This window comes from Salmo salar, chromosome 12 (assembly GCF_965601325.2).
Source record: "Salmo salar chromosome 12, fSalSal1, whole genome shotgun sequence".
NCBI classification, from domain to species: domain Eukaryota; kingdom Metazoa; phylum Chordata; class Actinopteri; order Salmoniformes; family Salmonidae; genus Salmo; species Salmo salar.
Window position 1 is genome coordinate 4,463,484 of NC_138302.1, and position 16,005 is coordinate 4,479,488.

At 40.8% G+C, this 16,005-nt stretch overlaps 2 protein-coding genes across 3 annotated transcripts in view; both read left to right on the forward strand.

The window, feature by feature from the left end:
- Window positions 1–691, forward strand: part of LOC145859372 (uncharacterized) — a 92,066-nt gene extending 91,375 nt beyond the window's left edge. For both annotated transcript variants that reach the window (XM_082958457.1, XM_082958458.1), the window contains exon 9: window positions 434–691. In XM_082958457.1, the coding sequence (XP_082814583.1) occupies window positions 434–508 (75 nt within the window). In that variant the 3' untranslated portion in view covers window positions 509–691. The remainder of the gene's footprint in view (window positions 1–433) is intronic.
- A 673-nt stretch (window positions 692–1,364) lies between these two features.
- LOC106595271 (uncharacterized) lies at window positions 1,365–14,119 on the forward strand. The gene is made up of 2 exons (XM_045690498.2): window positions 1,365–2,069; window positions 10,639–14,119. The coding sequence occupies exons 1-2, from the start codon at window positions 1,820–1,822 to the stop codon at window positions 11,439–11,441; spliced, it is 1,053 nt and encodes a 350-aa protein (XP_045546454.2). The 5' UTR covers window positions 1,365–1,819; the 3' UTR covers window positions 11,442–14,119.
- The last annotated feature ends 1,886 nt before the right edge of the window (window positions 14,120–16,005 follow it).

Below are 16,005 nucleotides of genomic sequence, written 5' to 3' on the forward strand. Positions count from 1 at the left end.
GGGAGGTACCTAGAGATTACAGCCTATTAGGGCTGGAAGGAGTTAACTACACATTACAACCTATTAGGGCTAGAGGGAGGTACCTAGAGATTACAACCTATTAGGGCTAGAGGGAGAGAGGGAGGTACCTAGAGAGTACAACCTATTAGGGCTAGAGGGAGAGAGGGAGGTACCTAGAGAGTACAACCTATTAGGACTAGAGGGAGAGAGGGAGAGCGGGAGGTACCTAGAGATTACAACCTATTAGGGCTGGGGGGAGAGAGGGAGGTACCTAGAGATTACAACCTATTAGGACTAGAGGGAGAGAGGGAGGAGAAAGAGTGACAGAGAGAGAAAAAGAGTGACAGAGATAGAGAGGGAGAAGAGAGAGAGACAGAAAGAGCAAGAGGAAGAGAGTGAGAGATGGCAAACTATTGTTTGTTTGTTTGTCCAGGTGAGGGCGCTGCGTCCTCGGTCCTACTGTGAAGGCATGGAACTGGTGGAACTGGAGAAGAGCTGGACGGCCTAGCGACCACTGAACCGTTTATTGGAGTCAGTCGCGAGGAAAGGTTGAACAACTAAATCACTGAATAAACTGATTCACTGAGTCACTGAATAAACTGAGTCACTGAGTCAATGGTATCTCTGAATCACTGAATAAACTGAGTCACTGAATAAACTGTATAACTGATTCACTGAATCAATGGGATAACTGAGTCAATGGTATCACTGAATCATTGAATCATGACTGACTCTAATTGGCTGTCTTGAACTTAACACTGATTCTGTAGCCCTTCCCATGTTTATACCAAGGAAAGGTGTGTGGTGTGTGTGTGTGTGTGTGTGTGTGTGTGTGTGTGTGGGAGAGAGAGAGAGAGTGAAATACACTCTTGAAAAAGAGATTTTAAATCTCAATGAGCCCTTCCCGGTAAAATAAAGGTTAAATAAAAAAAATTAAAAAACATTTTTTATTCTGTTCTGTTATTGTAGTCAGTCGTGTCCATATATACATAAAAAAAAAAAAAAAAACTTTCCCCTCAACTGCGTTACACACTCCGGCCAGCAGACGGCGATGTGGGTCTTTCAGGCAGGTCTTCCCCGGGTGTCAGGCGCTCGTCGACGGGACCCTTCTTCAACAACAAGCTATTCGGTCCTCACTAGTTACCACAGTCACAAAGACATAATGACGGCTAAACCCCGCCCATTTCTACAACCTCTCTTCTAAAAAAAAAAAAAAAAGATTTTTTTTTTTGTTTCTTTCTTAACCACATTACTAACCTTATACCTAACCGTTAACAATTTAAATTAAGACCCAAAAAAGAAAATACAAATTTCAATTTTTTTTTTTTTTTTTACCGTAGCCAATTCTGACTTTGTGGCTGTGGTAACTAGTGACAACCCAGCGACGTTATTTTATAGTTCATTGACAAACTGGTCAGCCTCCTCGGTAGCTTGCTAGCCGAAATATTAACGCGTTTTAATGTATATTAGTATTTAGTGTTTTCAACACACTTCTGTCGTCTAGCTAATTATACAATTTCATTGTGTATTTACGTTGTTATTGTTATTAGTTAGCTAACGTAGCTGGCTGGCTGGCTTGTTAAGTTAGCATTAGCCTAGCTAGCTAACGTAGCTGGCTGGTTGAGTTAGCATTAGCCTGGCTGGTTGAGTTAGCATTAGCCTAGCTAGCTAACGTAGCTGGCTGGTTGAGTTAGCATTAGCCAGCTAGCTAACGTAGCTGGCTGGTTGTTGAGTTAGCATTAGCCTAGCTAGCTAACGTAGTTGGCTGGTTGAGTTAGCATTAGCCTAGCTAGCTAACTGTTAGCTAACATCCCCGACCATGAGTTCACCAAGCTACTCGCCTCCTGTTGAAGAAGAGGAGGAGGAGGAGGTCTGCTGGACGGAGAAAGAAGGTCTGTGGCTGAACGTTGTCGTGAAAGAGGAGAAGGAAGAGGAGGATATTACAGTAACAAAACAAGTGGAGGATGTTACAGTGAAAGAAGAAGAGGATACCGTTCTTGGAGTGAAGGAGAAGGGAGAGATAACTGTCACATTGGAAGATGAAGAGACAGGAGATCGGATTAACACCAGTAAGTACTGTCTTTAAAAACACAATCTCACAGTGCAGTTGTTGAATTAAAGGGCAAGGTAACACAGTTACACTCCCACTATCAAAATGGCCGTATATTTTGTTGTAGCCCTGAAGAATCCAATACCAGCCCATCCCACTACTTTAGCCCTGAGGCATCCAATACCAGCCCATCCCACTACTTTAGCCCTGAGAGATCCAATACCAGCCCATCCCACTACTTTAGCCCTGAGGCATCCAATACCAGCCCATCCCACTACTTTAGCCCTGAGGGATCCAATACCAGCCCATCCCACTACTTTAGCCCTGAGGGATCCAATACCAGCCCATCCCACTACTTTAGCCCTGAAGGATCCAATACCAGCCCATCCCACTACTTTAGCCCTGAGGCGATCCAATACCAGCCCATCCCACTACTTTAGCCCTGAGGGATCCAATACCAGCCCATCCCACTACTTTAGCCCTGAGGGATCCAATACCAGCCCATCCCACTACTTTAGCCCTGAGGGATCCAATACCAGCCCATCCCACTACTTTAGCCCTGAGGGATCCAATACCAGCCCATCCCACTACTTTAGCCCTGAGGGATCCAATACCAGCCCATCCCACTACTTTAGCCCTGAGGGATCCAATACCAGCCCATCCCACTACTTTAGCCCTGAGGGATCCAATACCAGCCCATCCCACTAATTTAGCCCTGAGGCATCCAATACCAGCCCATCCCACTACTTTAGCCCTGAGGGATCCAATACCAGCCCATCCCACTACTTTAGCCCTGAGGGATCCAATACCAGCCCATCCCACTACTTTAGCCCTGAAGAATCCAATACCAGCCCATCCCACTACTTTAGCCCTGAGGGATCCAATACCAGCCCATCCCACTACTTTAGCCCTGAGAGATCCAATACCAGCCCATCCCACTACTTTAGCCCTGAGGGATCCAATACCAGCCCATCCCACTACTTTAGCCCTGAGGGATCCAATACCAGCCCATCCCACTACTTTAGCCCTGAGGGATCCAATACCAGGAAGGATGGAACCCCTTTTCTCTCAAAACAAAAAATGAAAGTCTAGAGAAGAGAGCATTTATTGATGTAAACCGAAACGCCTAGCAACCCAAAGGTTGTGAGTTCGAATCTCATCACAGTCAACTTTTAAACTACTTACAATTTTTTTGGTTGCTACTTTACAACTGCTTAGAATGTTACCCTTCCCCTATCCCCTTTAACCTGACTCCTAAATTTAACCTTTAATCCCTAGCCTAGCTAACGTTAGCCACCTAGCTGCTTAGTATGTTAGCTAACCCTTCCCCAATCCCTTTAACCTGACTCCTAAATTTAACCTTTAACCCCTAGCCTAGCTACCGTTAGCCAATGGCAATTTATTTGACAATTTCTACCAATCTGCTTGCCGGTTATGGTTTTCATATCCACATCCTGTTCCTCTTATAGAATATCAGATCAACAGTATAGTGGAGCTGCTGTTCCTCTTATAGAATATCAGATCAACAGTATAGTGGAGCTACTGTTCCTCTTATAGAATATCAGATCAACAGTATAGTGGAGCTGCTGTTCCTCTTATAGAATATCAGATCAACAGTATAGTGGAGCTGCTGTTCCTCTTATAGAATATCAGATCAACAGTATAGTGGAGCTACTGTTCCTCTTATAGAATATCAGATCAACAGTATAGTGGAGCTGCTGTTCCTCTTATAGAATATCAGATCAACAGTATAGTGGAGCTGCTGTTCCTCTTAAAGAATATCAGATCAACAGTATAGTGGAGCTACTGTTCCTCTTATAGAATATCAGATCAACAGTATAGTGGAGCTACTGTTCCTCTTATAGAATATCAGATCAACAGTATAGTGGAGCTCCTAATATATAAACAGTACTGGCACCTATTTCAGTCAAAGTCAAGTAGAGCTGGGATTTTTTTATTTTTTTAAATACATTGAGGAACTATTGTCATATATGGAATCATGTAGTAACCAAACAAGTGTTATAGATTTAAGATTTTTCAAAGTAGCCACCCTTTGCCTTGATGACAGCTTTGCACACTCTTTGCATTCTGTCAACCAGCTTCACCTGGAATGCTTTTCCAACAGTCTTGAAGGAGTTCCCACATATGCTGAGCGCTTGTTGGCTGCTTTTGCCTTCACTCTACGGTCAAACTCATTCCAAACCCATGCAGAGATTATCCGTTCACCTACTCTGCGTCTCACAAAGACACGGCAGTAGGAACCAAAAATCTTCAATTGGGACTCATCAGCCCAAAGGACAGATTGTCACCGGTCTCGTGTTTCTTGGCCCAAGCAAGTCTCTTCTTCTTACTGGTGTCCTTTAGTAGTGGTTTCTTTACAGAAATTCGACCATGAAGGCCTGGGGGCGGCAGGTAGCCTAGTGGTTAGAGCGTTGGGCCAGTAACCGAAAGGTTACTAGATCGAATCCCCGAGCTGACAAGGTCAAATCTGTCGTTCTGCCCCTGAACAAGGCAGTTAACCCACTGTTCCTAGGCCGTCATTGTAAATAAGAATTTGTTCTTAACTGACTTGCCTACAGTAATTTCCGGACTATTAAGCGCACCTGAATATAAGCCGCACCCACTGAATTAAAAACATTTTTTTATTTTGAACCCATGCAGCCGCACATGTCTATAAGCCACAGGTGCCTACCTGTACATTGAAACAAATTAACTTTACACAGGCTTTAACGAAACATGGCTTGTAACAAAAATAAATAGGCTTTAACGAAACACGGCTTGTAACAAAAATAAATAGGCTTTAATGAAACACGGCTTGTAACAAAAAATAAAAAAATAGCAGTAAGCTTTAGTTCTCTTTTTGCACTGAGTCAATTCCTCACGCTGCTGTTTCCAACGTCTTATCATCGACTCATTAAGACCAAGCTCCCGTGCAGCAGCTCTATTTCCTTTTCCAACAGCCAGACCAATCGCCTTCAACTTGAAAGCTGCATCATATGCATTTCTCCGTGCCTTTGCCATGATGAGGGTGACAAAACGACTACCGTAATCAGAATGATGGGAAGTTTGAGAGCGCTCGATTTAATCTAAACAGTAAACAAAAAAGTTGTTTGACCTTAACCCGTTCGGCAATTTCATTGGTCTAATGAAAGCTTCATGCCGCCAAAAAACTGAGCATGTCACAGAATGTTATTTATTAATTATTTTTAATTGAAAGTGGGAAAAATCCATATATTGTCCATATATTGTTTAAGCCGCGATGTTCAAAGCGTTGGAAAAAAGTTGCGGCTTATAGTCCAGAATTTACGGTAGTTAAATAAAGGTAAAATAAAAAAATCACTTCGTCTCCTCTGAACAGTTGATGTTGAGATGTGCCTTGAACTCTGAAGCATTTATTTGGGCTGCAATTTCTGAGGCTGGTAAATCTGATGAACTTATCCTTTGCAGCAGAGGTAACTCTGTTTCTTCCTTTCCTGTGGCGGTCCTCTCGAGAGCCATTTTCATCATAGCGCTTGTTGGTTTTTGGGACTGCCACAGGAAACTTTCAAAGTTCTTGAAATGTTCCGCATTGACTGACCTTCTTGTCTTTAAAGTAATGATGGACTGTCATTTCTCTTTGCTTATTTGAGCTGTTCTTGCCATAATATGGACTTGGTCTTTTACCAAATAGGGCTATCTTCTGTATACCACCCCTACCTTGTCACAACACAACTGATTGGCTCAAACGCATTAAGAAAGAAAGAAATTACCCAAATTAACTTTTAACAAGACACACCTGTTAATTGAAATGCATTCCAGGTAACTACCTCATGATGCTGGTCGAGAGAATGCCAAGCATGTGCAAAGCTGTCAAGGCAATGGGTGGCTACTTTGAAGAATCTCAAATATAAAATATATTTTGATTTGTTTAACACTTTTGTGGTTACTACATGATTCCATATGTGTTATTGCATAGTTTTGATGTCTTCACTATTATTCTGCAATGTAGAAAATAGTAAAAATAAAACCCTTGAATAAGTAGGTGTTCTAAAACTTTTGACGGGTAGTGTGTGTGTATAGTCGATGTATCAAAACCATCCCGAACGGTACAGTGGTGTCACGGTATCGTACCGCACCAAAACTCACGGTTCGGTACCATACGGCACAGTGGTGTGACGGTACGGTTTCGATACATCGACAAAATAAATGCCTGAGAAAATATGTCATTTGTATTTAGATTTTCCATTTATTATAGAGGTAAAGTAGTAGTAGCTTGAATTCCCAGGAGCATATTTATTTATTTATTTATTATTTCACCTTTATTTAACCAGGTAGGCAAGTTGAGAACAAGTTCTCATTTACAATTGCGACCTGGCCAAGATAAAGCAAAGCAGTTTGACAACATACAACAACACAGAGTTACATATGAATTCCCAGAGTTCCTCTGTCCAGTATCTGTGTTCTTTTGCCCATCTTAACAATCTTTTTATTGGCCAATCTGAGATATGGCTTTTTCTTTGCAACTCTGCCTAGAAGGCCAGCATCCCGGAGTCACCTCTTCACTGTTGACATTGAGACTTGCATTTTGCGGGTACTATTTAATGAAGCTGTCAGTTGAGGACTTGTGAGGCATCTGTTTCTCAAACTAGACACTCTAATGTACTTGTCCTCTTGCTCAGTTGTGCACCGGGGCCTCCCACTCCTCTTTCTATTCTGGTTACAGCCAGTTTGCGCTGTTCTGTGAAGGGAGTAGAACGCAGCATTGTACGAGATCTTCAGTTTCTTGACAATTTCTCGCATGGAATAGCCTTCATTTCTCAGAACAAGAATAGACTGCCGAGTTTCAGAAGAAAGTTCTTTGTTTCTAGCCATTTTGAGCCTGTAATCGAACCCACAAATACTCAACTCGTCTAAAGAAGGCCAGTTTTATTGCTTCTTTAATCAGAACAACAGTTTTCAGCTGTACTAACATAATTGCAAAAGGGTTTTCTAATGATCAATTAGCCTTTTTAGCTAACACAACGTGCCATTGGAACACAGGAGTGATGGTTGCTGATAATGGGCCTCTGTACGCCAATGTAGATATTCCATAAACAATCAGCTGTTTCCAGTTACAATAGTCATTTACAACATTAACTTCTCTAGGGTATGTGGGACGGTAGCGTCGCACCTCGCCAACAGCCAGTGAAATAGCAGGGCGCCAAATTCAAAACAACAAAAATCTCATAATTCAAATTTCTCACACATACAAGTATTATACACCATATTAAAGATAATCTTCTCATTAATCTAACCACACTGTCTGATTTCAAAAAGGCTTTACGGTGAAAGCATAGCATTAGATTATGTTAGGACAGCACCTAGACAAGAAAAACCACACACCCATTTTCCAAGCAAGGAGAGGCGTCACAAAAACCAGAAATGCAGCTAAAATTAATCACTAACCTTTGATGATCTTCATCAGATGGCACTCATAGGACTTCATGTTACACAATACATGTATGTTTTGCTCGATAAAGTTCATATTTAAATCCAAAAACCCAATTTTACATTTGGCGTGTAATGTTCAGAAATGTTTTGCCTCCCAAAACTTCCGGTGAATGAGCACATCAATTTACAGAAATACTCATCATAAACGTTGATAAAATATTCAACTGTTATTCAAAGAATTATAGATACACTTCTCCTTAATGCAACCGCTGTGTCAGATTTCAAAAAAGGTTTACAGCGAAAGCACACTTTGCAATAATCTGAGTACGGCGCTCAGTCACAAAACCAAACCCGCCATTTTATGGAGTCAACAAAACTCAGAAATAATATTATAAATATTCACTTACCTTTGATGATCTTCATTGGAATGCACTCCCAGGAATCCCAGTTCCACAATAAATGTTCATTTGTTTCGATAAAGTCCATATTTATGTCCAAATGCCTCCTTTTTGTTCGCGCGTTCAGTCAAGTAATCCAAATGCACTGTGCTTGCGCAGTTTGTTCAGATGAAAAGTCATATTACAATTCGTAGAAACATGTAGAATCAATCTTTAGGATGTTTTTATCATAAATCTTCCATAATATTCCAACCGGACGATTCCTTTGTCTTCAAAAAGGAAAAGGAACACAGCTAACTCTCACGGGAGCGCGCGCCACTGAGCTCATGTCATTTTCTCAGTCATCTGATTCCAAGCGCTCTTATTTTCTCCCCATTCACAGTAGAAGCATGAAACAATGTTCTAAAGACTGTTGACATCTAGTGGAAGCCTTAGGAAGTGCAAAATGACCCCACAGACACTGTATATTGGATAGGGAATCACTTGAAAAACCTCAAACCTCAGATTTCCACACTTCCTGGTTGGATCTTTTCTCAGGTTTTTGCCTGCCATATGAGTTCTGTTATACTCACATACATCATTCAAACAGTTTTAGAAACTTCAGAGTGTTTTCTATCCACAACTAATATAATATCCTACTAATAATATGCATATCTTAGCTTCTGGGACTGAGTAGCAGGCTATTTACTCTGGGCACCTTCTTCATCTGGACGTCAAAATACTGCCCCCTACCCAAGAGAGGTTAACAATGTCTACACTGTATTTCTGATCAAGTTGATATTTTAATAGACAAAAAATGTAATTTTCTTTAAAAAATAAGGACATTTCTAAGTGTGACAACTTTAGAACGGTAGTGTGCGTGTACATATATACAGTTGAAGTCAGAAGCTTACATACACTTAGGTTGAAGTCATTAAAACTCATTTTTCAACCACTCCACAAATTTCTTGCTAACAAACTATAGTTTTGGCAAGTCGTTTAGGACATCTACTTTGTGCATGACACAAGTAATTTTTTCAACAATTGTTTACAGACAAATTATTTCACTTATAACTCACTGTTTTACAATTCCAGTGGGTCAGAAGTTTACATGCACTAAGTTGACTGTGCCTTTAAACAGCTTGGAAAATTCCAGAAAATGATGTCATGGCTTTAGAAGCTTCTGATCTGCAAATTGACAATTTGAGTCAATTGGAGGTGTACCTGTGGATGTATTTCAAGGCCTACCTTCAAACTCCGTGCCTTGACATCATGGGAAAATCAAAAGAAATCAGCCAAGACCTCAGAAAACAATTGTAGACCTCCACAAGTCCGGTTCATCCTTGGGAGCAATTTCCAAACGCCTGAAGGTACCATGTTCATCTGTACAAACAATAGTACGCAAGTATTTAACACCATGGGACCACGCAGCCGTCATATCGCTCAGGAAAGAGACGCATTCTGTCTCCTAGAGATTAACATACTTTGGTGCGAAAAGTGCAAATCAATCCCAGAACAACAGCAAAGGACCTTGTGAAGATGCTGGAGGAAACGGGTACAAAAGTATCTATATCCACAGTATAATGAGTCCTATATCGACATAACCTGAAAGGCCGCTCAGCAAGGAAGAAGCCACTGCACCAAAACCGCCATAAAAAAAGCCAGACTACGGTTTGCAACTGCACATGGGGACAAAGATCGTACTATTTGGAGAAATGTCTTCTGGTCTGATGAAACAAAAACAGAACTGTTAAGCCATAATGACCATCGCTATGTTTGGAGGAAAAATGGGGAGGATTGCAAGTCGACAAACACCATCCCAAACGTGAAGCACGGGGGTGGCAGCATCATGTTGTGGGGGTGCTTTGCTGCAGGAGGGACTGGTGCACTTCACAAAATAGATGGCATCATGAGGTAGGAAAATTATGTTGATGTATTGAAGCAACGTCTCAAGATATCAGTCAAGAAGTTAAAGCTTGGTCGCAAATGGGTTTTCCAAATGGCCAATGAGCCCAAGCATACTTTCAAAGTTGTGGCAAAATGGCTTAAGGACAACAAAGTCAAGGTATTGGAGTGGCCATCACAAAGCCCTGACCTCAAACCTATAGAAAATTTGTGGACAGAACTGAAAAAGCTTGTGCGAGCAAGGAGGCCTACAAACCTGACCTAGTTACACCAGCTCTGTCAGGAGGAATGGGCTAAAATTCACCCAACTTATTGTGGGAAACTTGTGGAAGGCTACCCAAAACGTTTGACCCAAGTTAAACAATTTAAAGGCAATGCTACCAAATACTAATTGAGTGTATGTAAACTTCTGACCCACTGGGAATGTGATGAAAGAAAATAAAAGCTGAAATTAAATAATTCTCTCTACTATTATTTTGACATTTCACATTCTTAAAATAAAGTGTTGATCCTAACTGACCTGCTAACACTGGGGAATTTTTACTAGGATTTTAAATATCAGAAATTGTGAACAACTGAGTTTACATACACCTTAGCCAAAATACATTTAAACATCCGACTTCAACTGTACATATATGGCGGCCATTTTAGAAAGGGGCCTATATATATTGGCAACAGAGTCGTCTGGCACACTGCTCAGGGGTTCAGCAACTGTAATAACTTTCTAGCCTACATATATAATATGTATAATATATACATATATAATATTATACATATATAACTCATCGATGTTACCTCTGTGATTTATTATTTTTACTAATTATTTATTATTATTTATTATTTATTTATTACTGTTGTGGGCCTTTAATCATCTATCTGACTTTGACCTTCACACAGGAGAGAGACGTGACTATCGTGGATCCTCTGGGGAGCCTCAACAACAACATGATGCTGACGAGAAAGAGAAGAGTCTCTCCAGATCAAAACAAGTCAAGAAACACCAGCGGAGACCCAAAACTAAAAGTCACTGCTGCTCTGATTGTGGGAAGAGTTACTTAAGATCAGATTCACTGAAACTACACCTGAGAAGTCACACTGGAGAGAAACCTTTTAGCTGCTCTGACTGTGGGAAGAGATTCACCTCCTCGGCAGATCTTAAAAGACATCAGAGAATCCACACAGGAGAAAAACCTTTTAGCTGCTCTGACTGTGGAAAGAGTTTTGTTTCGTCAGGACATTTAAAATCTCACCAGAGAACACACAAAGTAGAGAAACCCTATAGCTGTACTCAATGTGGGAAGAGTTTTACTCACTCAAGCAGCTTGATAGTACACCAGAGAACACACACAGGAGAGAAACCTTATAACTGTGATCATTGTGGGAAGAGTTTTCTTTCCTCTGGTCGTCTGACAATACACCAGAGAACACACACAGGAGAGAAACCTTACAGCTGTGATCAGTGTGGGAAGAGTTTTACTACATCTAGCCAGCTGACTTTGCACCAGAGAACACACACAGGGCAGAATCCTTATAGCTGTACTGAATGTGGGAAGAGTTTTACTCAGTCAAACAGCCTGGTATCACATCAGAGAACACACACAGGAGAGAAACCTCATAGCTGTAATCAATGTGGGAAGAGTTACTCTGATAAAAGATCTCTGATTAAACATCAGAAAATTCATGAAGGAGTTGTTTCATGATATCAGTGAAATAAAATGTAGAATGTTTTAACATTGTAGTAGGAGTATTTTAATGATGTCACAATGTAGAACCCTAAAAGTTTGTCCCCTGTTCTATTGATTTCAGCATGATATGGATATTATCCTCAGGGGGAAAATCCAGGCTCTGAAATGGAAGAGTACTATTTATGAGATTTAACAAAAAGTGACTAACAAAAAAAGAGCTGTGTTACACTTACCACGTTGGTGACCCACTTGAATCAAAATGTAACACTTCACAATGTAGCTAGCTGTTTACCAGGTTGGTGACCCACTGGAATCAAAATGTAACACTTCACAATGTAGCTAGCTGTTTTCTATAAAGTGTCCTCTAACCAGGGATGTACACATTATTCCCAGATTCCATGTGGTTTTTGAGCTGTTAGTTTTAACAGGACGTGCAACCTCATCTCCCTCCTGTCTACAATTGATTTCAACATGATATTAATGAGTGATGACAAATAAGTGTTGTGTTCCTTTGTTTAGTGACCCCTACATTTAAATGCATCACTCCAAAATGTTGCTGACTGTCTTCTTCAGGTTGTCCTCTAGTGAGGTAAAATACATCTCCCATTTCCATATGTTTATTTTTTAGTTGTGTTAGTTTCAACAGCACGTACAACCTGATTTCCCCCCTAATCGATATTAGTGATTTATTGCTACTTGTCAAAACAACAGCGTTTTTGGTGCTTGTACAGTTTTATAAGGTGCTTGTTTTAAATAATACAAGTAATATGATTATTGTGGCAGATGTTTGTGTATGTATTACATTTTATGTTTAGGTTTTCAATTTATCACAAACTGTTTCTGCATTTGGACTATTGATTTGGACACGTTTAAACTGTGACATTGGGGATATCTCACCTAGCACAATGTCGTTGAAAATAAGACTATGCCCGATGTACAATATAAGTTTGGTTTTAGTTGAAAGTTGAAAAGAAAACAATTTAATTTCAACATACTTACAGCCTATACACATAGTCGCAGTACAATAAATTGGTCTATAATCAATTATATGAACAATCCTACATCACTCCAGTATTTATTTACAACATTCAAGTACTAATTGTCTTTATTCCACTACTGAAGAAGCATGACTCAAACATTAAGCCTGACAAAAGATACATTTTATGCCTCACCATTAAGTGAATTATTGCTAATACATATTAACAAAGGGGTGTACATTTGGTTTTTATATTTCATGTTTAATATTCATGTAAGATTTAGTAATCATAATTATTTATGCTACCAACTGACAATTTTTGGTACAATTATATTGACATTGTTGCTCTGCTTTTAGAATATCTGGGTATATTCTCACATGTGCCAAACCAAATGTACTAGAGCATGACATTGGGGACTGGGCCCCGATCCAACAACATGCCTATCTAGTGAACCCTGAAAAGAGAGAGAAGCTCTGCAGTGAGGTGGAAAGTTACTACGGATATTGCAGGAGTTTACTCTTGAAATCAGACATGTCCGTGGTAAGGACAACTTGGTTGCTGATTGTCTCAAGGGTGGGCAGTCAAAAAGTTTTGTGTTTTGTCAGTGCATTACAATTTATTTTCACTGCACGTTTTTCCGTATTGGAGATGAGTTTTGTTTGGGTTCCAAGGGGATGAGAGTTCTAGAAGCTAGTGAGTTTTAGGAAGACGAGAGTTCTAGAAGCTAGTGAGTTTTTGGAAGATGAGAGTTCTAGAAGCTAGTGAGTTTTTGGAACACGAGAGTTCTAGAAGCTAGTGAGTTTTAGGATTCTATAGTAAGAAAAAGGATTAAAAAAAAATATTTTGATTGTATATTATCATTTAGAAATGTGTTTTTCTTGTTTTTAATTGTTGGCACGTATAGCCCGTTAGCACGTATAGCCCGTTAGCACGTTCAGCCCGTTAGCACATCTAGCTCGTTAGCCCGTCTAGCTTGTTAGCACGTACAGCCCGTTAGCACGTCTAGCTCGTTAGCACGTATAGCTCGTTAGCCCGTATAGCTCGTTAGCGCGTATAGCTCGTTAGCACGTATAGCCCGTCTAGCTCGTTAGCGCGTATAACTCGTTAGCACGTCTAGCTCGTTAGCACCTAGGACGCACTGATTGGTGTCAACTCGTTAGTCAGTATGTGTTACACCTGTGCTGGCTTGTCCATCTCGTTAGTGGGAAGGTGTTTCACCTGAGCTGGTCCAGGTTCTATTTAAGAGTGTCTGGCCCAGTGATCCAGTTGTCTTGATAGATGTGGAGAGTCAACACCTTTAGTTGCTCCGCCTTTTTGGTTTGTTTCCTGTCTTTAAGTTTGGTGTGGGTTTTTCTTTTGTTTTCCTCTTCTTGGGCAGATTTGGTGGGTCTCATGGTGGGTGTCTTTTAGGTCCCAGTTGTTGTTACTATTCAACTTTCAGTGGATAGCCCCATAGTGTCTTTCAGAGCCCCTCCTAAAAAACAACCTTTTATTTTGGGTTGGATTTTGCCTCCAATTAATATTTTATTCAATGGCATTTCCTTACAATGCTCATTAGTCTTTCAGTTAATCTTATGTTTTTTATCCTCATGTTTGTGTACTAAATATTTCTTTTTATTTTCATTGTTTTTCTTCCTGTGAAGCCATTGTGTGGCATCCATGTCTGACATGTGCTGTATAAATAAAGCTTGATTTGATTTCAACAAATTAACCCAATGACCGACTCTTGGTCCATCTTAGTATGAAAACAGTATCAATCCCACTTTTCCAGCCTGCTGAAGGCGTGGTGGAGTGGTAAACACCACCCCCAGCTCTACCAGGGGCTTGAGGTGGTCTCCTACAGCTCTGCTTATGTCATGTTCTGTGGCCTTGCTGTTCCATTTCTTGACTGTCCCTGCAACACAGAAACACATTTAGTCATATTATATAAAACACTCAAAGTAATGGATATGGAGCATCTATGGCCTCAGTTACACCTGGCACCTAAATGTGACTTCTGTCATCCGATCACTCCAAGCTGCATTAGGTTCAGATCTACCAGGATGGGCCTTTGACATAGTCTGGATGCAGTCAGGCCACTGAATATGCATAAGCAATGTAAAGAGATGGGGTGAATGAGTGGGGAAAAGAACATTTGACACAAATTACCTTCATAATAACAAAGAACAAATGTGGTCATTGTAGTTTAAAAATAGCATCTTATTATGCCAAACTGTATGTGGGGTTGTTAGAGAAGAATGTGATTGTCAGCCCTAACAATCCATTCTAGCACCTCATCAGGCTCTGTAAATGTCTTCATTGATGACGTGTTCCATCTATTCCAGGGGACAGCAGAGGAACTTAATCGATTCCACTCCTTCATTAATACAAGCAGTGAACATCTGAAATTCACCCTCACCTTTTATGCGCATGAAACAAGTTACCCGATGGTTGGATGATACTGTTCTCGTCAATCATCTTAAAAACTGGAAATCAACAGGGGACAGCAGAGTTGAACAGGTTTGTTCATTTTTCCCAGAGCCTTATATTAATGTAACTTGTAATGGTGGTACTAACGGCGTTAATGATCTTTGTCATTTCCTGTGCTGTGTCACACAGGCCACTGTGTTCCGTTCATGGATGTATTATGGTTACGTTACTGTAGCCTGTTTCGCTGTACAGTGTATGTGCACTTTCCCCAGCTTATGTGGCATGAGTCATGACCGAGTCCTGGCAAGTCCATAGTCTAGATTTACTACTAGTTGAAACATATTGCCTTCAATGTCATATTATGATCGCTATGTTGCACTCATTGCTATGATATAATTCCTCCACGAAGACGTAAGACGTGCAAACTGTTTAGCCTACCGGCCGTTGTGTCACTATTATTAGCTAGGCTACTTAGCTAGCCATGCTGGGTGTCGGTGTGTGTGTGTATCAGTGTGTGTGTTTTAGCTAGCCATGCTGGGTGTCGTGTGTATCAGTGTGTGTGTTTTAGCTAGCCATGCTGGGTGTCGTGTGTGTGTATGTTTTAGTTAGCCATGCTGGGTGTCGTGTGTGTGTGTATGTTTTAGCTAGCCATGCTCGGGTGTCGTGTATCAGTGTGTGTGTTTTAGCTAGCCATGCTGGGTGTCGTGTGTGTGTATCAGTGTGTGTTTTAGCTAGCCATGCTGGGTGTCGTATGTGTGTGTATCAGTGTGTGTATTTTAGCTAGCCATGCTGGGTGTCGTATGTGTGTGTATCAGTGTGTGTGTTTTAGCTAGCCATGCTGGGTGTCGTATGTGTGTGTATCAGTGTGTGTGTTTTAGCTAGCCATGCTGGGTGTCGTGTGTGTATCAGTGTGTGTGTTTTAGCTAGCCATGCTGGGTGTCGTGTGTGTATCAGTGTGTGTGTTTTTGACTGACCTGGTCCCTTACTGGCGAATATGTCGCTTATTTTGCAGCATTTAGCTGCGTCTGTGGCAAGGGCCTTTTCTTTTTTTATTCTCTTACTCTCTGCTCCATCTTTCCTTTTCTGACCGTCCATTTCACCGTGCGACTTGTCTAAAATGTTATCGGTAGAGAAGCAGGTAGACGGTTGCTATGTGCGCCGTGGAGAGACCTGATGTCATTTTTGCGCAGGGA

What these genes read in the sequence shown, in the direction of transcription:
- LOC106595271 (XM_045690498.2), top strand. Translation starts at nt 1,820, where the DNA reads ATGAGTTCACCAAGCTACTCGCCTCCTGTTGAAGAAGAGGAGGAGGAG. An exon ending in AGGAGATCGGATTAACACCA is followed by an intron (nt 2,070 to 10,638) that starts GTAAGTACTGTC and finishes ACCTTCACACAG; the next exon opens with GAGAGAGACGTGACTATCGT.